General features: G+C 45.1%; 1 protein-coding gene across 2 annotated transcripts; it reads left to right on the forward strand.

The window, feature by feature from the left end:
• Positions 1-14,108: 14,108 nt before the first annotated feature.
• Positions 14,109-23,837, forward strand: LOC123402469 (double-stranded RNA-binding protein 4-like). Of its 2 annotated transcripts, XR_006611288.1 has the most exons (6): positions 14,109-14,269; positions 17,347-17,618; positions 22,106-22,322; positions 22,446-22,754; positions 22,957-23,044; positions 23,502-23,837. XR_006611288.1 is itself a non-coding variant. In XM_045096393.1 (5 exons), the coding sequence occupies exons 1-4, from the start codon at positions 14,173-14,175 to the stop codon at positions 22,724-22,726; spliced, it is 867 nt and encodes a 288-aa protein (XP_044952328.1). In that variant the 5' UTR covers positions 14,116-14,172; the 3' UTR covers positions 22,727-22,754; positions 23,502-23,837. The 2 variants fall into 2 exon arrangements, 1 of the variants encoding a protein (XP_044952328.1); XM_045096393.1 differs by lacking the exon at positions 22,957-23,044 and having other exon boundaries at positions 14,116-14,269.
• Positions 23,838-25,193: the final 1,356 nt, after the last annotated feature.

Genomic DNA, 25,193 nt, shown 5'->3' on the forward strand with positions numbered 1-25,193 from the left:
TAACCTGTCGTCTTGGGAAGCCAGAACATCTTCAACCGAGACACCCCATTCAACCGCCCACTTCTTTGCTAATTCAAAATCTTGCCCCTGCACCAGAGGGGGAACATTCTCGGTTAATATCTTGAGGGGTGGGATCGACTGTTTGGCCTGTTGTCCAAGCTGAGGAACGTCTGATTTTTTCTTGCTTGTAGTTGAACTTGATTTGCTCCCACTTGCACTTGCACGTGATCTGCTCTTTTTCACTTCCTTCTGCAATGTGCGTGTATAGTCATCAGGCTTATGGTGTAAGTCATACTGTGATGGAAGGGTCGTGGAGTATTTTGCAAATGCTATTTGCTTCTCGGTGTATTTCGGGCGGGGCTCGGGTTCCTTCTTTTTCATCTGCGCATCATGATGTTCCTTTGCTATCCTGGCGTTTTCCTCGGGGGTACGATCATAAGGTCTGATAGGAAGATTAGCATGAGGTTTTCATCTGCGCATCATTATGTTCCTTAGTTGCGATTTTGATCGCATTTTTTGTTTTATTTAAATGTTTTACATAGTTGTCTGTTGTTTTAGAGAGAACTTTATGTATTTATTTTTTGCAATAATAACATTTTATCACTACTGTTCTTTGGCTTTAATGTGATGATGAACTTGTATTAGTTTGGTCATATGTTCTGCAATGGTTTTTTGATATATTTAATTTCATAATAGAGATGAATCGCCAATGGATGTACGGTGACCGACGCACTCGGAGTACATTAAGAACCTCGACTAATGCCCGAGTCACACTTAAGTTCAAACAAAATGGTATCCTCGACCGAGGTTAGCAACCTTATCCTTTTCATCTGTAATTGATACAAAAATATTGCATGTGTCAATGTACGGTGGTCATTTCACTATTCATGTATGATGCCAGATCGATGCACGGAAGTGATGGATGTACGGCGAACGACGCGGTTCCGGATTTATAAAAGGCCTGCACAAATTTATCGATGTGGCTAAGGCAAACAAAGTGGATAATTTTATGCCTTGTCCATGTGTTGTTTGTCGAAACGTGAAGGAGTACTCTAGCTCAAAAAACATTCATCTCCACTTGCTTCAGAGAGGTTTCATGCCCACATATTATCGTTGGACCATGCATGGAGAAAGAGGGGTTAGGATGGAACACAATGAAGAAGAAGATGATGATGACAACTATCCTATGTTCACTGAAGAATACAGTGATACTACAGTGGAAGACAATGAAGAAGAAGGAGGTGAAGAACAACCGGCATCAGATGAGCCCGTTGATGGTCTTGGTCGGGTCATTTCTGATGCAAAGAGAGAATGCGATACAGAAAAGGAGAAGCTGAAATTGGAGGCCATGCTAAAGGATCATAAAAAGTTGTTGTACCCAAATTGCAAAGATGGAAGCACAAAGCTTGGTACCACACTGGAACTATTGAAATGGAAGGTAGAAACTGGTTTATCTGACAAGGGATTTGAGAAGTTACTGAAAATATTGAAGCCGAAGCTTCCAAAGTATAACGAATTTCCCGAGACTACGTACGAAGCAAAGAAGTCTATCTGCCCTCTTGGATTAGATGTGGAGAAGATACATGCATGCATTAATGACTGCATCCTGTACCGCGGTGAGAAGTACGAGAATATGGATAAATGCCCGGTATGCACTGCATGTCGGTACAAGATCGGACAGGATGACCCTGGTGATGTTGAGGGCGATGACGATACCCCAGGAAGAAGGTTCCTGCTAAGGTTATGTGGCATGCTCCTATAAGGTTATGTGGCATGTGTTAAAAAGTTGAGAGGGCTACGACAAAAACTGGATGCACTTCGTGTACAAAACGGACAATCTCTCTCGAAGTATCAGGGTTTCGAACGAGAACTCATCTCTTACAAAGGGAATTCATTTTTTTGAACTTATTTGAACTCCATACTTTTTGTGTGTTCAAAATGCACCATTCAAAGGCACATCACAAAATTTCAACAATTTCTGACTTCATTTGGTATTCTTCGTGCATTTACTTATTTTTTTTTGAGCTAGTTGACCCTGAAATTGAAAAGCACTACAAATGAACTCTGAAAATGTTGAAAGTTGGCATGCTATCATCATTTCACCCACATAGCATGTGTTAAAAAGTTGAGAGGGCTACGACAAAAACTGGATGCACTTCGTGTACAAAACGGACAATCTCTCTTGAAGTATCAGGGTTTCGAACGAGAACTCATCTCTTACAAAGGTTTATTAAAATTCTTTTTGAGTATTTGAGAATTTGACAAAACTATGAAAATGAAAAGTGTTTGAAATTTAGTACATTCCATACATGCATTACATAAAAGGTTTAATACATTATTACATTATTGCATCAATATTCCTATCTATTATTTCTGTTTTCTTCTGGGTCGTAGTCATGGAGAATCTTCATCATTCAGTAGGATGCGTGGGTCAGTTTTCACTTTGAAGGGCGGAATTTCATGAAACTTATTATAATCTTCTGACACGTCTGTCTTGTCATCTACTCCCACGATGTTTCTTTTCCCTGAAAGAACTATGTGGCGTTTTGGCTCATCGGACGATATCTTCTTTTGCTGATTTCTTTTTCTCGTTTTTGTAGACATGTCCTTCACATAGAAAACCTGAGCGACATCATTGGCTAGGACAAATGGTTCGTCCATGTATGCAAGATTGTTGAGATCCACTGTTGTCATGTCGTACTTTTGGTCTACAACTACCCCGCCTCCTGTCAGCTTCACCCATTTGCACCGAAACAAAGGGATCTTAAAAGTAGGTCCATAGTCAAGTTCCCATATCTCCTCTATGTACCCGTAATATGTTTCCAAACAGTGCTCATTCTCGTCTGTTGCATCAAAGCGGACACCACTATTTTGGTTGGTGCTATTTTTATCATGGGTAACCGTGTAAAATATATTCCCATTTATCTCATACCCTTGGAAAGTACATATAGTCAAAGATGGTGGCCTGGCCAAACAGTACAGCTGATCTCCAACGGTGTCGTCATTCATGAGATGTGTGTGCAACCAACTGCCGAAAGTCTTCTCGTGTTCCCCTTTAATCCAAGAGTCAGCCTTCCCCGGGTTTTCGGAGCGTAGAATATTCTTGTGTCTCACGATATACGGAGCCACCACGGTGGAATTGTGTAGAACTGTGTAGTGTGCTTGAGAGAAAGAATGCCCGTCCATACATACTTTTGCTTTCCTTCCTAGTGTGCCTTTTCCTGTCATCCTACCCTCATACCGAGATTCAGGAACACCAATCGGCTTAAGGTCAGGAAGAAAGTCCACACAAAACTCAATGACCTCCTCTGTTCCATAGCCCTTGGAGATGCTTCCTTCTGGCCTAGCACAGTTACGAACATATTTCTTTAAGACTCCCATGAACCTCTCAAAGGGGAACATATTGTGTAGAAACACAGGACCGAGAATTCTAATCTCTTCGACTAGGTGAACTAAGAGGTGTGTCATTATATTGAAGAAGGATGGAGGGAACAACAACTCAAAGCTGACCAGACACTGGACCACATCAATCTGTAACCCTGATAGACTTTCTCGATCGATTACCTTCTGAGAAATTGCATTGAGGAATGCACATACCTTCACAATTGCTAGGCAAACATTTTCCGGTAGAATTCCCCTCAATGCAACTGGAAGCAATTGCGTCATAAGCACGTGGCAGTCATGAGACTTTAGGTTTTGGAATTTTTTGTCTTTCATATTTACGATTCCCTTTATATTCGACGAGAAGCCAGTCGGAACCTTGATACTAAAAAGGACTTCAAAGAAGATTTCCTTCTCTTCCTTAGTAAGAGCGTAGCTGGCACGCCCTTGAAACTGCCCTGGATGCATGTCATCTCTTCCTTTATGATGTTCCTGGTCCTCCCGTGCTTCCGGTGTATCTTTTGACTTCCCATTCAAGCCCAGGAAGCCTAGAATATTCACGCAGAGATTCTTCGTCAGGTGCATCACGTCGATTGCCGAGCGGACCTCATGGACTTCCTAGTAGGGTAGCTCCCAAAATATAGATTTCTTCTTCCACATGGGTACGCGCTTATCAGGGCCGTTAGGAACAGGTTGGCTGCCATGACCCTTTCCAAAGATTACTTTTAAATCTTTGACCATATCAAATACTTCAGCACCAGTACGGATGACAGGCTTCCCCCGGGGGTTCTGCCTTGCCATTGAAATGCTTGCCTTTTTTCTTTAAGGGATGCTTGGGCGGAAGAAAACGACGATTGTACGGGTACACATTCTTCCTACATTTGTCCAGATATATACTTTCTGTCTGATCCAAACAGTGCGTGCATGCATTGTATCCCTTGTTTGACTGTCCTGAAATGTTACTAAGAGCAGGTCAATCATTGATGGTTACGAAAAGCAACGCTCGAAGGTCAAATTCCTCTTGTTTGTGCTCGTCCCACACACGTACACCTGGTTCGGCCCACTGTTGTAAAAGTTCATCAACTAATGGCCTTAGGTACACATCAATATCGTTGCCGGGTTGCTTTGGACCTTGGATAAGCACTGGCATCATAATGAACTTCCGCTTCATGTAGAACCAAGGAGGAAGGTTGTAGATACATAGAGTAACGGGCCAGGTGCTGTGACTGCAACTCTGCTCCCCAAAAGGATTCATGCCATCTGTACTGAGACCTAACCATAAGTTCCTTGCGTCAGCTGCAAATCTCGGGAACTCTCTCTCGATTTTTCTCCACTGCCGACCATCAGCGGTGTGCCTCAACTTATCGTCTTTCATACGATCTTCCATGTGCCATCGCAACAACTTCGCATGATCTTTATTTCTGAACAGACGTTTCAACCGTGGTATTATAGGAGCATACCACATCACCTTGGCAGGAACCCTCTTCCTGGGTGGCTCGCCCTCAATATCACCAGGGTCATCTTTTCTGATCTTATACCGCAATGCAGTGCATACCGGGCATTTATCCATATTCTCGTACTTCTCACCGCGGTAGAGGATGCAGTCATTAGGGCATGCATGTATCTTCTGCACGTCTAATCCTAGAGGGCAGACAAGCTTCTTTGCTTCGTACGTGCTGGCGGGCAATTCGTTCTTTCTTGGAAGCATCTTCTTCATCAGTACCAGCAACTTTTCGAATGACGAGTCAGTCACACCGGTCTCTGCCTTCCACTTCAGCAATTCCAGTGTGCTACCCAGCTTCTTCTGGCCATCTTCACAAGTTGGGTACAACAATTTGTTGTGGTCCTGTAACATCTGCTCAAACTGCAACCTCTCCTATTTTGTGTCGCAACCTCGCCGTGCATCAGAAATGACCCGGCCAAGATCATCAGCGGGCTCATTTGGTTTCCTTCTTCATCCTGATCTTCTTCTTCATTGTCTTCCATTGCGGTATCAGCATACTCAGGGAACATAGATCCATAGTTGTCATCATCGTTCTCTTCTTCTTCATCGTCGTATTCCATCATAACCCCTCTTTCTCCGTGCTTGGTCCAAACATTATAGCCCGACATAAAACCGGACCGAAGTAGGTGGCTCTGAATGACTCTTGAGGAAGTGTAATCCTTCTCATTTCGACATTCAACACATGGACAAAACATAAAGCCACCACCATGCTTGTTCGCATCGGCTGCATCTCGAAAAGAATGCACGCCTTCTCTGTAAGCGGCTGTGCGTCGATCACCGTACATCCATGGATGGCTCATCTGCGTTATACGACGGTATATCAAATACAATCACGATCCTAAAAATTAGTACCGCACGGTCTAAACGAGGAAATATAGTTGCTAACCTTTTAGAATAAGTAGAAATAAAGAGGAAGAGGTTTAAGCGTGGCTCAGGCATCTCATATCGTAGTTGTGTTCGGTGAACTGAAGCGGCATCGCTCTAAAACACATTTCAACAAACACCTCTAGTGCATAAAAAAAAGTGGAGAGCTAGCACACACCCACAATCCTCCATCCAAGAAAAATGCAAGGAAGAGGGGAGAGGGGGGATGTGCTATATATAGGCAGAGGACTTTAGTCCCGGTTTGAGACACAAACCGGGACTAAAGGTGGCGCACATGCGGGCTGCCCACCGCGTAGCCCTTTAGTCCCGGTTTGGGACACGAACCGGGACTAAAGGCTCCTTACGGGACGGGACTAAAGCCTCGAGGGAGGCATTGAGAATTGGGGCGACGTGGTCGGGCCTTTAGTCCCGGCCCGGAGGCAGGCCGGGACTAAAGGGTCCCGGCCAAAGGCCCGTTTTCCACTAGTGACAATGCCCTTGCGTTGCTACGAAACTATAAAATACAAGGAGTTAGGTCACTAGCTTAGGAAATTGTCAAAATACGTTGGCGTCATGTGAAATTTGCTCGCGTTTAACAAAAATACCACAAAAGATAATGCTTCGGTTATTGGAGAATCTTAAGTGATCATGGTCCTTTGCAGACAAAATATTTTGTTTGTTGAAACATATGAGTATAAACATTGGTAAGTTGACTGCACAAGGTCATAGATCAGGTAGGAGGATAAAGTCTAATCATCATTTTGAAATTATGATATGTTCATTCTCTTATGTGATACAAAAACTAAAATAACTTGGCTGGGAAAGAAAGAAAAACAAAAACAACAACATTATATTGAGTTGGAGTCACATTTCTGCATTTTTTATTTGTGCCTAAGTGTTAGGCCCTGTTTGTTTCAGAAGTCCCAGGATTTTTTTAGTCCCAACTAAAAAGTCACTAGTCCCTATCCGTTTGTTTTCATGGACTAAACAGGGACTAGAGGTCACTAAATGACATGCAAAAGACCATTTTTTGGATTTGAAGAAAAGAAAGAATTCTATTAATTTTCATTTTCCATTTATTTAGTTAGTTTTTCTTAATGAAATTGAAATTATTAACTAAAGGGCAAATATAAATAAAGAAACAACTTTGCTGACCATGATATATTTTTATCTAGGCGGAAGAGTCCTCTTAATATTTATCTACTCCTAGTAATGTACTACAAGTTATTAAATGACATGCTAAAAATAGGGGCATCGTTGGAAAAAGTGCAAAAAAATCTGAAAAAGACCCTCCCATAGGGTTTTCTTCCTTTAGTCCCAAATACTCCATTTTAGTCAAGTCCCTCATGTTTGTTTCACATGGAACTAAAAGGGAGTTCTTTTAATCCGTACATCAAAAAGTCTCTGGAAACAAATACCCCCTTAGGCTGGTTGTAATGGGTAGTATCATATACTAGTATCATGCATATGATACTTGTCTATGATACCCCATCCGTAATGCATAGTATCATATATTAGTATCATATGGTAGTTCATTTATTGCCATACAAGACACATAGTAGCACATCATTTAATATGATATAGTATCATGATATGATACTCAACCCTCTCTTTCTTCATTTAATTCTATGCCACCTCATCAAAATTGCCTAGTTGGCATGCATGATAGTACCTATGATACTCCCATTACGGACAACCTTAGTCTTTCATAAATAGTAGTGTACTACCTCCGTCACGGTTTATAAGGCACGCACGTGTACCTAGGTCATCAATTTAACTTATATAAAATCTATTATTTAATATAAAAATTATATCATTAAAAAAACATCTAAAGTTACTAATGATACATTTTTTGTAATATATGATTATCATTAAGGTGGTCAAATTGACGACCTAGATACATGTGCCGAACTTATAAACTGAAATGGAGGGAGTACTCCCTCCTTTTCGGTTTATATGGCTCAAATCTCAAATCTCATCAACCAAGGTAAATTGTGAGTGGATGACACTAGTTTAAACTAGACAATGAAATATTTCTCACATATGCAATTTTCAAGACAATAAATGTAGCATCCTTCCTTTCATTGGACTTGCATGGTGGATATAGAAAACGATGCATGCATAACCACTCATCTCCTTTCTCTAAACTCTATGAATTAAATATGGCGTGAGACTCAAAACACTTTAACTCACTTAGACTCAAAATGAGCCTAATATAATGGAAATCTGAAAATTTTGAGATGAGCCCTATAAACCGGAAAGGAGGAAGTATTATTTATTTGTGTTTGGTTCCATATGTTAGTACAAGTACATTTGTTTATTTATGTTCATAAAAGATTGTTATTCTCAATGTGGAGAGAGATACATTTGTGTATTGATGAAGGTTATTGGTCCCACATCTAAACTCATCACCAACTTCAACCTTTAGAGGGTGCTTGGATCTAAGGGACTAAAACTAGTCTGAGTAAAAATAGCCTCTTTAAGAGGCTAAAGTTCCAAGCATCCCTGACTAAAGAGAGGCTAAAACTAGTTTTGAGGCTAAATTTTTTTTAGTCAGGGATACCCTTACTAAAATATGGATTAGTCCTCTCTCTCCTCATTTAACTCCTCTCCTTTAACACATGCGAGTTCTAGATTGGAGGGTTCGGAGGATAATAAATGTTCATTAACTTGATTTTAGTCTCTTTAGTATTTGGATCCAAGCATGGGTGAGGCTAGTAAGTTTTAGTCCCACTACTTTAAGTCATGAGACTAAAACGTATCCAAGCACCCTCTTATACTCCCTTCGTTTCCTTTTTGTTTGCGCATAACTTTCTTCATTTTTTCTGATTAGTTTGCGCATTCTCCTTCATTAACTCTATTTTCCAGCTGTATCCCTTTACAGCCGTATTAATTAGCTTATATTTTGGTAACGCAGCAGCTAGACCAAGTCAATCAAATGCGCCATAAAAGATGGTCCATCCTACTCGCGTTGGAAAGGGAAGATGAGATCCAGCCACCACCCAAATCAATAGCATGCAGCAGTTAAAACAATTCACTTCTTTCCATGCATTCATAGGGGTAAAATTGTCCAAAATAGACTGGCGCTAGTTGGTATCTGTGTGGTTGCTTAGAGCATGGTTAATAGTATAGCCAACTGTTGGCTATAAGCAGTCTTATAACTCATCTTATAGGAGAAAATTGGTTATTTGTCATTTTCAATACCTGGCTTCGCAAAATTGCCACTTTCAACGTTGGCTTTGCAAAATTGCCACTCTGCTCTTTGGCTTCTTGATTACCATACCACTTCTCTCTTTTTAGTGATTTCCTTTTTCTTTTTTACATTTATAAGCATAGAAAAAGACCAAAGTACCCCTGATTATACATACATCTGACCGCCCGACCGACAGCCCCGCCCGAGAGACCACCGCCCCGCCCACCCCGCCCGACCACCGCCCTGCCCACCCGGCACCCCGCCTGACCACCGCTCCGCCCACCCGGCACCCCGCCGGACCACCGCCCCGCCCGCCCCCGCCCACCCGGCACCCCGCCTGACCACCGCCCCGCCCACCCGGCACCCCGCCGGACCACCGCCCCGCCCACCCCCGCCCACCCCGGCACCCCGCCTGACCACCGCCCCGCCCACCCGGCACCCCGCCGGACCACCGCCCAGCCCGCCCCGCCCACCCGGCACCCCGCCCGACCACCGCCCCGCCCACCCGGCACCCCGCCCGACCACCGCCCCGCCCGCCCCGTCTGACCACCGTCGTTCACACTCGCCCCGCCCGACCAACCGTCCCGCCCATCCACCGCCCCGCCCGCCCCGCTCCACCACCGTCGTTGAGCTCGCCCTGCCCGACCACCGCTGTCGCCGCCTGCCAGTGTGCCCGCGCGGCGCGTGCATCGCTCGTCCCGGTCGCCTGAAGGAGACAGTAGGGGCAAGAAGGAGAGTCCCAGGAGGATGAGGAGGTTGAGGGAGAGGGTTGCAGCTATTGCTAACTTCAGACAAAGGGGACAACAATAAGGAGGTATTCTGATGATGTATGTTTTTAGTTTAATCATAGGATTAATGGTCAAATTTCACATGCCTCGATGCTGCATGATTGCTGAGATAGTTTAATCATAGGACTAATGGTCAAATCATAGGATGTCTGCTCCATGTTGTTATGGACTGATAGTCATTTTGTTCACATGACAAGAATAATAATGAGACATAGATTGTTGCATCTCAAAACTGGCTTAAATTTTGAGTTCCAAGCTCATGGAAATTATGAGATCACATCTCAGAGTGAATAAAACTACTAGTGAGTTCATTTCTCCCATAACAAGCACATTTCAAACAGATAATTCATCCAACCAGTAGCTTCCTCTTTGGAGTCATTTTCTTTGGTGGAGCTGATGTCGGCATCCTCCTTGGGGTCATCTTCTTTGGTGGAGCTGTAGTTGTCATCCTCTCTGGAGTAGTTCTAGTGGTTTGTGAAGAACTACCCTCCCCCAACAAGATAGCTAGGCGGCTGCACACATATATGCTATCACATTTAGATAAAATATTTTTCTTCCAGTTGGACATTGTTGAACATAGAGATATTGGTCGTTGTAGCTTACCTTCTGGTGACCATGGTTGGACTATCATGTAGTATTTGTTCTCTAGTAGGTCTTAGTGGGCTGCTAGGTTCAGCTGGTCTAACTTTTGTATTGTTCTTTCTAGGCTTCCTCTTCCTGTAATTCAATATTTTTTAAATTTTTGGCATGATGTGATAATTTAAGCTTTGAATAAAATAAAAACACTTGCCTTTTTTTGGTTCCATTGAGTGGACACTTATAACTAGCTTGCCTATGACCCTTTTCGCCACATTTCTTGCAAGTCACCGGCCCTCTAATCATTTTCTTCCCCTTAGAATTGGTGGGACCAGTGCTATCATCCTTGGAAGTGTCATTTACACCTTTCTTCTTGTGTCCACCTTCAAGACATCCTTTGATCCTCAGTTTTCTTTGTCTTCCTTTATTTCTTTTTGCAAGTGGTGCCCCCACAACAAATGGTAGATCCACGCGTGGCCATTGTGATTTATCTGTCATTGGCTCAATCTCTCTCCCATAAGCAGCCTTGAATCTACCCACAGAGTAGTACTCATGCACAAATTGTTCAAGGTTTACTCTCTTTTGGGATGTCACAAAGGCCAAGACATGTTGACATGGCTTACCAGTGTGCCGCCATTCAAGACAAGTACACGTTTGTTGATTTAGCTTCACGACATGCCTTTCACAGCTCTTGCTATTACCCCACACCTCTGCACTCCAATTAGCAGATTCCACAACCTTCAAGTGCCCCAAACCTCTAGTATTTGCTCTCAACTGAACCATAACTGCCGGTAGTATCCTTCCAGGTGGTAGCCTTTCTCCAATCCTTCTCCTCTTCCTCCACAAAAGCATGATCATCTCTCTAATCTTATCAGCTAGTTCAGCAACAGGTAAATCCTTAATGTCTCGGATCCAGTTGTTAAAAACCTCTGCTACATTATTAGTGATATAGTCACACTTGATATCTGGATTAAAGACACACCTCATCCACTTCAGCTTGTGGTACTGACTTAACCATTTCCACACCTCATCTGATTGTTTAATGATTTTTGCCATATGTTTAGTGAACACGTCTTCCCTATAAGCCCTTGCTGCAGGATACATCCTTCCAAATCCGTGGAACCTTTTTGAAAAATTCTTCATAAGATGGTAAAAACATTCCCTTTGTTCAACATTGGGAAACACATTCTTCACCGCATTCTCCAAGCCTTTGCAAGCATCTGTGCACACTGCAAGAAGTGGAGGATCTCCTATTGCCTTCTTAAGTTGATTCATAAACCAAGTCCAATTGTCTTCTGTCTCAGATGCTATGAACCCAAAAGCAAGTGGATACATCCAGTTGTGACCATCAACTGCCGTTGCTCAGGCTAAATGGCCATTCCATCTTCCATTCAATGCAGTAGAATCTATACTCAGGTGTGGCCTACATCCTTCCATGAAACCATCAATGCATGGTTTAAGAGCACAAAAAAACCTATGAAAATACACATTACCATCTATTTCCAGTACTTCAATCTCCACAACACTTTCAGGTGACCTCTTGAGCACCTCAGCCTTCCATTTATATAACATCTCAAAACTCTCTTCCCATTTACCATAAACCTCTGCAAGAGCTTTTTCTTTCCCCCTCCAGACTGTGTCATATGTAATTGTGAGTTTGTGTTCTTCTTGCAACTTTTTTTGTAATTCTTTAGCGCCCATATTAGGTGAAATCCTAAGGATGCTCACAGCCTTGCTAGCTACCCAGTCTTGCGATGGCGTTATGGTCTTCACCCTGCTGCTTGAAACACAATCATGTTGATCAACTAAAACTGTGACCTGCACATATGGAATTTAAAAATGAAGGAAAGTTATATAGTAAATACACATAGATAAAAAATTAAATGATGAATGGATGTTATATAGTTAGCCATATATCACCTTTACAGTACTTTTATCATCCTGTAGGCTGCCAGCGATCCTCCAAGGACAATCCTCACTTGACTTGCAAAACCCTCTAAATCTCTTCTTATCCGACTTCTCCGTGCCTAGATCAAACTCCTCATTGATGGCAAATTGCCTCACTGCTAACCTGAATTCCTTCATTGATGGATACATTGTTCCAAGGTCCATTTTTGGGTTGTCTTTATCATACGTAATCACTACCTCATTTGGTATGACATCACTAACAGGAATGGCAGCACCATCATTATCAGTACTCTGCTCAACCATTCTATGACCCTTTGGTTCACTCTTATACTTTTTCTCTTCCTCATCGTGCAAGCCCAAAATATCACATAACTGATCATCACTCAGTAGTTTTATTCTACCTTCGTCATCATGTGTCTTCACTATCTGCAAGTTATCCCAATCAACTTCTGAAAAAGGTGTTGCCTCAAGCTGTAACGGATCATCAATACTACTCCCCAACACGACCTCTGCTTCATGCCTACTTGAAACAATTCAGAAATCATGAACACAAGTTTGGGTTAGCGGTACACTATAGATGTGATTAGAAATTATCAAATACAAACAGTACAGTACAGATGTAAAATGGCAGCCCTGGGACAATAAACGGTATGCGAACGTTTTACATATTTTGGGACAATAAACAATATGAGAATAGTTTACATCTTTTTCTTCATATTGATAGATGTAAGCAGTATACTACAGATGTAAACTGTTTGTATGCAGATGTAAACTGTTTGTATTTATACCGTCCTTTTCATCTCTCAAAAGTGCAGAAAGTTAAACCGATTCTGGGACACATTGACAGTCCTTTTCATCTCTGAAAACTGCAGAAAGTGGAAGAATAGCAACATTATACCGTCCAGAATCCATGAATAAGGCGTCGACGAGATCGGCGGCCGACGACGTTGACGAGAGCGTCGACGAGATCGGCGGCAGACGACGTTGACGAGAGCGTCGACGAGATTGGCGGCGCACGACGTTGACGAGAGCCTCGACGAGATGGGCGTCACGACGTTGACGTACTCGTCCGCACGACGTTGAGGAGATCGGCGGTGCACGACGTCGAGGAGATCGGCGGCTGCTCGGCGGCCGCTGCGTATAGGCAAGAGGAGATGCGTATAGGCAAGAGATCGGCTGTCCACGTATTCTGGGCAGCACCAGATCGGCTGTCTACGTATTCTGGGCAGCACGAGATGGGCTGTCCACGTATTTTGGGATGTCACATAAGCAGATGCGTGTTGTATGGAGATCTCATCAATCAGTACGCGAATATATAATCAGGGGTAGTTTGGTCTTTTCCTATGCTTATAAATGTAAAAAAGAAAAAAGAAATTACTAAAAAGAGAAGTGGTATGGTAATCAAGAAGCCAAAGAGCAGAGTGGCAATTTTGCAAAGCCAACGTTGAAAGTGGCAATTTTGCGAAGCCAGGTATTGAAAATGACAAATAACCAATTTTGTCCATCTTATAGCTAGTTTGTATAATAGTTAGCTATAAAAAATACTACTTTTATCATATATGGCCCACCTTTCATTCTCACAAAGCACCTAGGAGCACGTGCTAGAGTTGGCTCTTCACGAAGAGCCCGTTTTCCTTCTCTCTCCTCTTCTATTTCATCCAAGTCAGCAAAAATATAGTATTTTAATTCTTACAGCCTGCTGACTATATCTTATTGTACTTGCTGTTATGCGTACAAAAAATAAAATCGGAGGGAGTAAGTAGGAAAGATAAAGTGCAACAAGGAGCTTTCACCGAAAAATACAAATCCCTTGTCAGTTTCTTTCTCTGATTTGTGCGTGTCATCCGTTTTCCGTCAAAATTGGCGAGCAAGGCAAGTCGGTAGTTCTCAGCCGAGGTCTAAACCGTCGGATTTCCTCCATCTCCACACCGGTGCGACTTCAGTCGTCCGAGACCGACATGGCCACCACGGCCGCCGCCGCCGACGCCGCCGTCCCAGGCGCTATTCCAGCCCCCGCGCCCGCGGCCCCGTCCGCGCAACCGCATCCCGTTCCAGGTGAGACTCCCCCTCCCTCCTCGTTTCTTCCGCACTCCTTGGTTTTGCTCTCCGATGTTAGGTTCTTTGGCTGTGTCTCCCGGACTAAGATTTGCTAAGTTGTGTTCGTCGGTTAGTCATGCGTTATCCTCCGATTGGTCGGACATTCGTATGCCTAGAGCATGGGACAGCCCTGGGATTATGGTTCATGTGTAAATCACACAATCTAGGTGGACTCCTCAGGGCCTTGACCATGTGCTTTGCCTGGGCGAATATTCCACGTATACGGGCTAACCATAGCGGGGACATCATATAGTAGTGCATGCATATGATACATACCATCTTCATAATGCATAGTAAAATAAATTAGTATTATAGATAACCTAATTTATTGACATGCATGACACATACTCCCTCCGTTCCTAAATATAAGACCTTTTAGAGATTGCAATATAAACTACATACGGATGTATATAGACATATTTTAGAGTGTACATTCATTCATTTGCTCCGTATGTAGTCTCCTAGTGAAATCTTTAAAAGGTCTTATATTTTGGAACGGAGGGAGTAGTAGCATAACATTTAACATGTTATGGTATCTACCCATGTTACTCATATCCTCTCTTTTCTTTAATTGTCTGTCACATAAGCATGTTTGCTAGTTCCAAGTACATGTTACTACCTAAGTTACTCCCAATATGGCCAGCCTAAACCCTAACCCAAAATCCTAAAAACCCTAAATCTGCTTCGACTAGTCAAGGGACATCACGTGAGTGCCTCCTAATGATCTGGTCACCAATGCAATTTATCGTGGACATGAGCCCGTAGGCAGCGGCAGCGTGCATCTCCTAGGCAGAGGCCAAAGAGCGAGTGGTCTAGGCGGCACATGTCGCTCAGGCGGCAGCGGAAGGCAGGCGGCAGCCACGGTGATGCACATCTCCTAGGAAGCGGAAAAAGTGTGTGCAGCAGCCAGTGGCGGAAGCGGCATGAGAGCCACTGCAATGCTGACAGGAACTGTTGGATTTCATCTTGTTTACACTGTTGGGGTACTAGAAATACAAATTAAATGGTGTTCAATTTTTGAGTAACATATTGTTGGAACGCAAATGAGTTATGGGAAACGATTTCTCTCAACCGGCTGATAATCACGGTGCGTCCGTCGTATCCGTTGCGGGTCACGCGTCCTAAGCATAAAGATAAGTGCAAGCACCTATTTTAACAACAACGATGTTGTTACAAATCTTTGCGACGAACGACTATTGTGATACACGCGGTTTCGTTTTGTAGAAATATAATCTTGCAACAAGTTCTCTGTTGCAAAAAAATCCACAACAAGATGGTTGTTGCAGAAAAACAAAACAAAAAAAATCCGCAACAAGGCGTCCGTTGCAAAAAAAAAAAAACTGCAACAAGACGTCTGTTCTAAAAAAAATCTGCAACAAGATGTCTGTTGCAAGAATTTTTCGCAACAAGGCATATGTTGCAATGGTGGATGGTGAGGCTCGGCCGTTTCATGCGTCAAATCTGACAACTCGCGCCCGGCTGATCTTTTTAAAAGATCAGCCGGTGGACGTGTAGCACACCCCATGAGTTATTATTGTGAAATATATACTTGCATATGCTAGAGGTAGCCTCACCCTTCAGTGTAAGAGTTTATTTTAACCATATCCATTTTATCCCATCCATCCAATCAAACAATGAGATGGAGCCATTCCATTCCGTAATATTCCTTCAACCAAACAAAATCTAGAGTCGTTCCATTATTTGTACCAATTCATACCAAACATAGGGATGGAACCATTCCATTACATTCCACTTTGTCCCCAAACTAAATGCACCCGTAGAGAATATGGTTGAGGATTTGCTTGCGCACTTATTAATCAGTGGAGTCATGCCATTTTCACTTACAGATTGTCCAAATTGTTTCATTTTAATTTACAAGAAGTGCAATAAGTGTATGGTTTTTTGTAGAGAAATGCTTATTTTCTGACTACCAGGGTTGTTTCCTTTTCTATTTTCGTATTATATGTTGCCCCGCTCTCTGTAGCACCTGATTATAGCAGTTATGGAAACTACATTGCATCTTTAACCTGGTCTCAAAAGTATTCTGTGAATTCTGTGTTAGCACAACTACGACATTAGGCTATTTAACCTCACACATCCTGTGTTAAGCGTGCCAGAATGAACTGGCTAGAGTACAGCTGGCAAATGATTATTGGTCCAGCACTGTATTGCATGGAGGGCTCCTGCATGTGAGTCTCGGGCTGTTAGCCCGTTACCGTTTGCATGCAGAACCGAATTCTGTTTGTTGTCTTCTTAACATTTTCTAGCCCAAATGGTGTTTATTTCAAGTTCTTGGAGTCAACGCCGTAATATTGTCGCATATGCCTCTCTTTGTAAGAAGAATAAACAACGATTTATATTGTATAAGATCAAGCATTTTAGTTGCTACATGACATCCCGTGTATTGCTGCGGGAATTGCTTGCAATATATTTCAATGAGATTGGTTATATGAACATGAATATTTGGATTAAGAATATACTAACTAGAACTGAAAAATACATATGATTATTGTATAATTATAGAATATTTATTAAACACAAGTACTTTAAGTAGCATAGTGTAATTAAAACATTTAGGACTTTTTGCATGCATGGTTGCATGTTGAGGTGGGCCTTTTCCCATGTGTAGTTGCAAATTGAGGTGGCATAGTGACATGTTGAGGTGGATATATTAGTGGGAATCAATGACTTAGTTATACACCCTCCATTCCATAATGTAGTGCGTCCTCGGTTTTCGAGCTTTAAGTTTGATCATAAATTTAACTAACATGGGCGATTGCGGCGGGGCAAAAATTGCACCATCGAAAACTTCATTCGAATACGAATCCAATGGTATAATTTTTGCTCCCGCCGCAGTCACTCACGTTGGTTAAATTTATGGTCAAACGTAAACCTCGAAAAGCGTGGGCGCACTACATTATGGAATGGAGGGAGTACTAGATCTGGTCTGCTTGTATTTCTTTTCCTGCCAAAATATTCTGGAGTCCAGGATCTTGTGATAGAATTGTACTTATTTGTGTGCTTTCGTTATGCAGACAAATGTACGAATTATAAAAATCATTTGCAAGAGTGGACTCAAAGGAATTATCAGAAGTTGCCAGCTTATGATACCGAGTCGAAAGGTGAAGGTCATCGACTTGAGTTCAGAAGCACCGTTGAGGCGGACGGCAAGCTGTTTCAATCAGCTTGCACTCATAGCCGCCGCAAGGATGCAGAGCAGGACGCTGCCAGAGTTGCCTATGAAATCTTGTTGGAAAAGACAATAGATGATGATGATCATAGAGACGCGCTTGGGCTGATTGATCAGGTATTTTTCTGGTACTGTCCTTTTCATTGTTTATCATCAATCATTTCATGTTTAAATTTGTTCTGTGAATTGTGCTATATCATATCCTATTTCATGTCTCATCATCATTCTCCTTTTTTAGTTTGCCATACAATAGACAGCGCCAGGCAATTTGGTGTGTTTATCATATTCCCCTCTTTTGCCTACTTGTGTTATACTCCCTCCGTTCCTAAATATAAGACCTTTTAGATATTTCACTGTAGACTAGATACGGAGCAAAATGAGTGAATCTACATTTTAAAATATGACTACATACATCCGTATCTAGTTTATAGTGAAATTTCTAAAAGGTCTTATATTTAGGGGCGGAGGGAGTATTTTCCAGTCATAGGTATACATGATATTGCCACAAGAACCCGTGATTTCAGGCTATTGGAAGTGATAACATTTATCGCTGCAAAATTCAGAGTTTTCTTGATCACAGAAAATGCTTTCTTCCGGTTCATCTATACCATACTGTAATCTTGTAAGATTATAGCTCTTGGTAGGAGCTAGGATCCTACCGGGTCTTGGCCGGAGGCTGTAGGGATAGGAGGGAGGCTGGCGAGGGCAAGATCGCGGCAGCGCCGTCTCGTGCGGTGGAGAGGCGGCGGCGAGGAAGAGGCGGCGGCTAGGGTTAGGGAGCCGGGCAATAGAATATGTCTTATTGCTTAATTCAAAAGGGTGTCTTACAACTGTTTATATAACCATACTGCTAATAAAAATAAGATAACTTGGGCTAAGCCCCTAACTAAACGGGCCCATTGGGCCTCCTCCGGCTATAAGTAGTGCCGGTCATCACATCTCTACCCGCCTGTGCAAACAACTCGTCCTTGAGCTGGAAGTCTGGAAAATGTCGGCGAAACTCCTCGAGCTGCTCCCAAGTGGCATCCTCCTCCGGAAGGCCTTGCCACTGGTTCAATAAATGCCACACTCCGCGACGCTGCTGGATCTGCAACACCTTGGCCGGACCTAGAAGAAGTCATTCGTCGGAGGTCGGAGGTAGCGCTGGAGGGGTCGCTGGCGGAGCTCCATGGAAGGGCTTCAGCAATCCCACATGAAATACGTCATGGATGCGGGCACTGGCCGGAAGCTGTAGGCGGTAGGCCACCTTGCCTATGCGCTCCACCACAGAAAATGGCCCTGCGTAGCGAGGGCCCAGCTTGCGCTTAGCGCGCGGGTCCAGGGACTGCGTGGAGCGGTGAAGGAGGCGCAGCCACACCCAGTCGCCCACCGCAAACTCTGCCTCGCGGTGATGGTCGTCGTAGTACCACTTGGACAGCTGCTGGGCCTGGAGAAGGCGTTGGCGCACCTCTGCAAGCATCTCGTCCCTGTTGCGAAGAAGATCGCCTGCCGCCTCGATCCAAGCCGTCTCAAGGTCAACCGGCAGGATGGGCGGGGGCGGTCGGCCATAAACCACCTCGAACGGCGTGGCATGCAGGGCGGAGTGATAAGAGGTGTTGTAGCAGTACTCCGCCCATGTGAGCCAATCCACCCAAGCACGGGGACGATCACTTGTAACACAACGCAAATACATTGCAATCACCTTGTTGACCACCTCGGATTGGCCGTCCGTCTGAGGATGGAAGGCCGTACTCAGGCGGAGCTTTACGCCCGCCAGACGGAAGAGATCACGCCAGACATGCCCCATGAACACCGGGTCCCGGTCGCTGACGATCGAAGACGGAAACCCGTGGATGCGGACAATGCCGTCGAAGAAGGCACGAGCCACGGAGGCAGCCGTGTAGGGATGGCCGAGCGCGATGAAGTGAGCATACTTGGAGAAGCGGTCGACCACCGTGAGGATGACGGACTTGTCGCCCACCTTTGGGAGGCCCTCAATGAAGTCCATGGAGATATCGGCCCAGACCTGAGAGGGCACCTCCAAGGGTTGTAGTAGCCCAGTCGGGCGCAGTGTCTCCGTCTTGTTACGCTGGCACGTAACACACGATCACACCCAGCCTCGCTGGCACGTAACACACGATGACACTGTCGAGTATCGTCGGGGATGTAGAAATCTGCGCGGAGACGGTGGAGGGTCTTTTGCACCCCCCTTGTGGCATGTCGAGTGTGCCAGTAGCAGGACCTGGTGACGGAGATTGCCGTGATCGGGCACGAAGAGGCGACGCCCATGCAGGAGCAAACTGTCCGCCAAACGCCACGGCTCGGCCAGGTCGCCGGTGTTGAGGCGCTGCCGAAGGCGCTGAGCGTCCGGCGCGTCCGCGGTAGTCCTGCAGATGTCGTCAAGGAGGGCGAAGGAGGGCCCTGAGCGGATGCAGAGAGTCGCCCCGGCGGAGTCACCGGCGTCCGTGTCGTGGTCGGCATCGCGGCGGGACAAGGCATCGGCCACGGTGTTAAGGCGGCCCGGACGATACTCGACGGTGAAGTCCAAGCCAAAGAGCTTGCTGATCCACTGGTATTGCGGCACGGTAGACAGACTGTAGTCCAATAAGAACTTGAGACTGAAGTGATCCGTGCGAATCCGGAACGGCCGTCCCCAAAGATAAGGCCGTCAGTGGCGCACGGCCTGCACCAAGCCAATGAGCTCCCTCTCATAAGCCGCGAGCTTATGATGGCGCGCGGCGAAGGGCCTGCTGAAGAACGCTAGCGGTCCGTCGCCTTGATGAAGGACGACGCCGAACCCCACACCGGAGGCGTCGCATTCCACCATGAACGGCCGGTCGAAGTCGGCCATCTGGAGGACGGGACCCGTTGTGAGGGCCTGCTTGAGAGCCTCGAACGCCTTCGTTGCCTCCGTATCCCAGGCGAAGGCGTTGCGTCGCACCAGGCGCGTGAGCGGGGACGCGATGAGGCCGAACTCCCGGATAAATTTTCGGTAGTACCCCGCGAGGCCCAGGAAGCCACGGAGAGCCTGCGTGAGTGCGGCGTCAGCCAGGCCGCGACAGCCGCCACCTTGTCGGCGTCCATAGCAACACCCTCGGCCGAGATGACATGGTCGAGGTAGGCGACGGAAGGCGTGCCGAACGAGCACTTCGAGCGCTTAAGGTGAAGATGATGTGCCCGAAGCTCGTTGAAGACGATGGTGACATGTTGAAGGTGCTCCGCCAAGAGGTGGGGCGGCCAAGCTCCGCCAGCCGGCTCCCTTGGATCGGAGGCCCGAAGCGGAGGAGGCAGAGCTCACGGAAACGCTCCCATGGAGGCATGCCGCCCTCGTCCTGCTCGAGAGCGTAATACCACGTCTGTGTGGCGCCTCGGAGGTGATATGAAGCGAGCCAGGTGCGTTCCGACGCGAGCGTCCGTTGCCCCCGGAAGAACTGGTCACATTGGTTGAGCCAGTTCAGGGGGTCCTCGGTGCCGTGGTAGGTGGCGAAGTCCAGTTTGGCGAACCGCGGCGGCGTGTGGGTATGGGCGCCGTGGTGGTAGGGCTCGTCAGCACGGAGAAGTGCGGGGGTCGGCCCTGGGTACCCGTCGGGGCCGGATGGAGGACCGGCGAAGCTAGAGGGTCCCCCGTACTGCGGGGGTGGCGCCGATGGCGACTGGATGTACGGCGGCGCCAAGGCCGTCGTGTAGACCGACTGCGTCCCGGTCACCCAGGCCGGTAACGGCGACGGCGACGGCGGGAACCGGAGTTGGTGAAGAGGGACCCCCGGCGCCGAGGTGGGGGCCGGCCCGGAGGTGGTGGCTGGCGGCGGCGGTAGCTGCAGTGCCGGCTGCAGCTACCCGACGGGCGTGGCTACCACGGAAGCAGCGGCGGCCTGTTGGCGGCAGGTGGTGGCGCGTAGGGACCGGCCAGGTAGAGGCGGATCCCCTGCACCGCGGTGGCGAGGTCGCGGATCGCTCCCGTGAGCTCCTTCGGGGTGAGGACAGCGGGAAGCGGTGCGGCGTCGGTGACCGGCACGTGTGGGGCGCCGGTCGTGGTGGCGAGCGGGGCGGTGGTGGAGGTCGGCAGCAGGAGGGATGGGGAGGGCGGCGGCGAAGACATGATCGAACCGAAGCTTCCTGATACCAAACTGGTAGGAGCTAGGATCCTACCGGGTCTTGGCCGGAGGCTGTAGGGATAGGAGGGAGGCTGGCGAGGGCGAGGGCGCCGTCTCGCGCGGTGGAGAGGCGGCGGCTAGGGTTAGGGGTTCCGGCTCCTCTAGGAGTCGGGTGTCTTACAACTGTTTATATAACCATACTGCTAATAAAAATAAGATAACTTGGGCTAAGCCCCTAACTAAACGGGCCCATTGGGCCTCCTCCGGCTATAAGTAGTGCTGGTCATAACAGCTCTTTTTATCCCTCTTCTGATTTTCCGGGTTTTGTAACTCATGTTTATACTATGAGATAATCTCCTTTGTGTTCTTTATGTTTCAGATGTTATTGAATGAATCAGCTAATCTTAGCATTTTATTATTACGTGCGGATGTGCGTAGTAGCATGCTCTCATGTTAGCATTTTAATAATCATGCCTGAAATGAAGGAATTGCTTTCAGTCTAACATAGATGTTTTCTTTTATTCTATTCAGAATGTGATGTTCTGCAAATCAATTCTCCATGAATTTGCTGCTAAGACAAAAGTTGGTCAGCCCACTTACTCTGCAGATCATCCAGAAGGGTCATTACCCATGCCCCTGTTTGTTTCATCTGTGTTGTTTGCTGGGAACACATATACTGGTGAAGCTGCGATAAGTAAGAAGGAGGCAGAGCAGAAGGCTGCTCGTGCTGCAGTCAAATCTATTTTAGGTAACTTATATTTCATTGTTCATGATTAGAAAGAAAGCTCCAAAGCCTTTCTTGTACTTACTATATTGAGAATTAGTAGCGGGCTTTTAGGAGTAGAACTAATCGTTCACTATGTTGTTGCAGCTACAAAGAACACTTGTATGCATCAAATTATTATGTCAAAGAAAGAGCTGATAATTGCCATCACATCTTGTGGGTTCAGCAAAGAAAGAGGATTTGAAAGCCAGGAAAACTGCAATGCTCCAACAAATGCCATTACTACTGTCGCTCCTATAAAATTCGTGCGTGCTGGTGAAGCTGCTGGCCTAACTGCTGATCAAGGAGCGAACATCTTTCCTGAAGCTGACCCATGTTCACAAGCTGTATCTGGCTTGGAAAAGCACAAGAAGCACAGAAAGGTTTGACAAGAAGACTCACCCGTGGCAACATGAGGTATCTTTTTTCCAGTTTATACTATGTATAAAATGACATTGATTTTATCGCGGATGCCTATTGGAGCATTAGGTGAGTTGAGAGTTTAAGTCCCATCAGTGAAAATACCCATTTTTAAGCTCTGTCTCATGTTATCTCAAGCAATGAAGTATCTATTCACATAGCTATGAAATAATTATAACAATAGCTTCCGGATTGCAAGCCCATTTCTGCAGCAGTTCTCACCAAACACCACTCACTATCACAATTGGATCACATGAAAGGAAAACATCGATGAAAGGTTCGAAGAGGTAATATCTATGAAAGGAAAATGAATACTTTTATGTTTTAACGGTAACGTCTGAATACTTTGGAAAACACTCATATCTCGTGTGTTTTGTTTTGCATCAGTGTCTTGTATCTTTTATATATGGGAATACCTGTCAAGATGTATGAAATTAAATAATAGGTTGCTTGGTTGATGCTGTCAAAATTTTGCTTTACATAGATGTCCCTCAGAAAAAGGAAGTCTTGTGGGATATTGTCCTTAATTACTTAGGGAAATATTTTGTTTATTTCATTCATTTGAAGTGCTCAATTACCTTGCCCAAGACCAGCTGAAAAATATCATCTAAATGTACTCGGACCCTTTGCCACAAAATCTGGTACAACTGGATTGAGTAATTCGTCGTTCTTCTAGCAATCTTGCTATCCCATATTTTGCTAGATGTGTGTTACACTGAAGTGACCCTCTTAATTTATCGGCAGGTTGACGTAGGGTTTTGTCGTCTATGGTGGTGGAACTGAAGGGATTTTTGGTTATATGGCGCTGTGCATGACATTCTTTTGGATCGCCGTTATATGATGCTTGGTTGGAATGACGTTGGCTAAGGCATCCACACTCCATATGTTTCCGTAATTAGCTGAGCTCGGTGTCAGGAACTCAGGTTTCTATCGAAGTAGCTTCGCTCTGTGTCCGGAACTCTGGATCTCTGTGATTTAACTTGTGGTTCGTCGAACCGTTTCCAACCCGTGTTTGTGTCAGATCTCTTGAGTAGGTGTTCGGTTCGAGCAATATTACCCATCATCCGATTACTGTGTCAACTGATGCCTTTTTTGTGTTTGGTAACGCATACGACGTAAACAGTTTGCAGCCCAAGTCAAGTCAAATTCGACTCTGCCCAACCCCAGCCTTGAACAAGTCACGTTACCGGAGCAGCCACGACCTTGATCTTCTTTGTATTGTTGCATAGGCTGTCATGCCCCAAAGTAGTGGGTCGAGGGTGTTGAATGCATAATTTGGCTATTAGGTATTATATAGGTCAAATTAATTTAAATGGCTGCTGTATTTGGAATTGTTGTTCAGTTTAAAGTTACCCAGCAGAGTCTGTTGCCTCTTTGTCCTCCCGTCAGAGCGAGAGCAAGTGCACGTGGCCATACCATGTACACCAAAGACGAGGCTGCCTATATAAAGAGGCACACCACCGATTGAGAGAGAGAGAAAAAAGTAATCATTACACAACAAAAACCAATCTACTTTTTCACGTATTTTTTTCTATGGTTTACTCTCCGACGTGCCCGGCAACCCTAAAGCCCGGATCGTCTTTGCCGTTTTGCGTTGAAAAGCGGCCGTACTCCTCTACGAAATCGACGAATCCTATCACTAAGAAAAATACTGGTAAAATTAGGATTTGTGTTTATTTGAGTGGATCGCTATATGACGTTTGGGTTGAAAAATGCTGGTGCTACATACCAACGAGCTATGGATTTAATTTTTCATGATCTTCTAGGTATTGTACTAGAAATATATATCGATGACATAGTTGTTAAATCGGACGGTTTTGATCATCATTTAACTGATTTACAATTAGCTTTTGAAAGGATGTGTCGGTATGGGTTAAAAATGAATCCACTTAAATGTGTTTTTGGTGTGTCAGCTGGCAAGTTTTTAGGCTTCATAATTCATGAAAATGGCATAGAGATTGACCCCAACAAGGTGGAGGCAATCAAAAATTTAAAGGAACCCATGTGCAAGAAGGATGTACAAAAATTGTTAGGAAATTACTTGAGACGATTCATATTTAACCTTGCATGAAAAATTGAATCGTTTGTCCTTTGCTTCGGCTAAAGAATGAGGTCGAATTTACTTGGGGGCATAGCAGCGAGATGCGCTTAATAATATAAAGCAATGCTTATCAAATCCTCCAACATTGCGGACGCCCAAGTTCGGTGTGCCGTTTAGGTTGTATATTGCTACACAAGATACAGTGATTGGCGCCGTGTTGGCCCAAGAGGACAATGAGAAGGAATATATCATTGCATACTTAAGTTGTCGCTTGCTCGACGACGCTGAAACTCGGTACTTTTTTATTAAAAAGTTATGCTTATCTTTATATTACGCGTGTATCAAATTTTGGCCTTATCTTCTTTCTAGTACGTGTGTGGTAGCTTGCCAGGTAC

Source organism: Hordeum vulgare, chromosome 6H, assembly GCF_904849725.1.
Source record: "Hordeum vulgare subsp. vulgare chromosome 6H, MorexV3_pseudomolecules_assembly, whole genome shotgun sequence".
NCBI classification, from domain to species: domain Eukaryota; kingdom Viridiplantae; phylum Streptophyta; class Magnoliopsida; order Poales; family Poaceae; genus Hordeum; species Hordeum vulgare.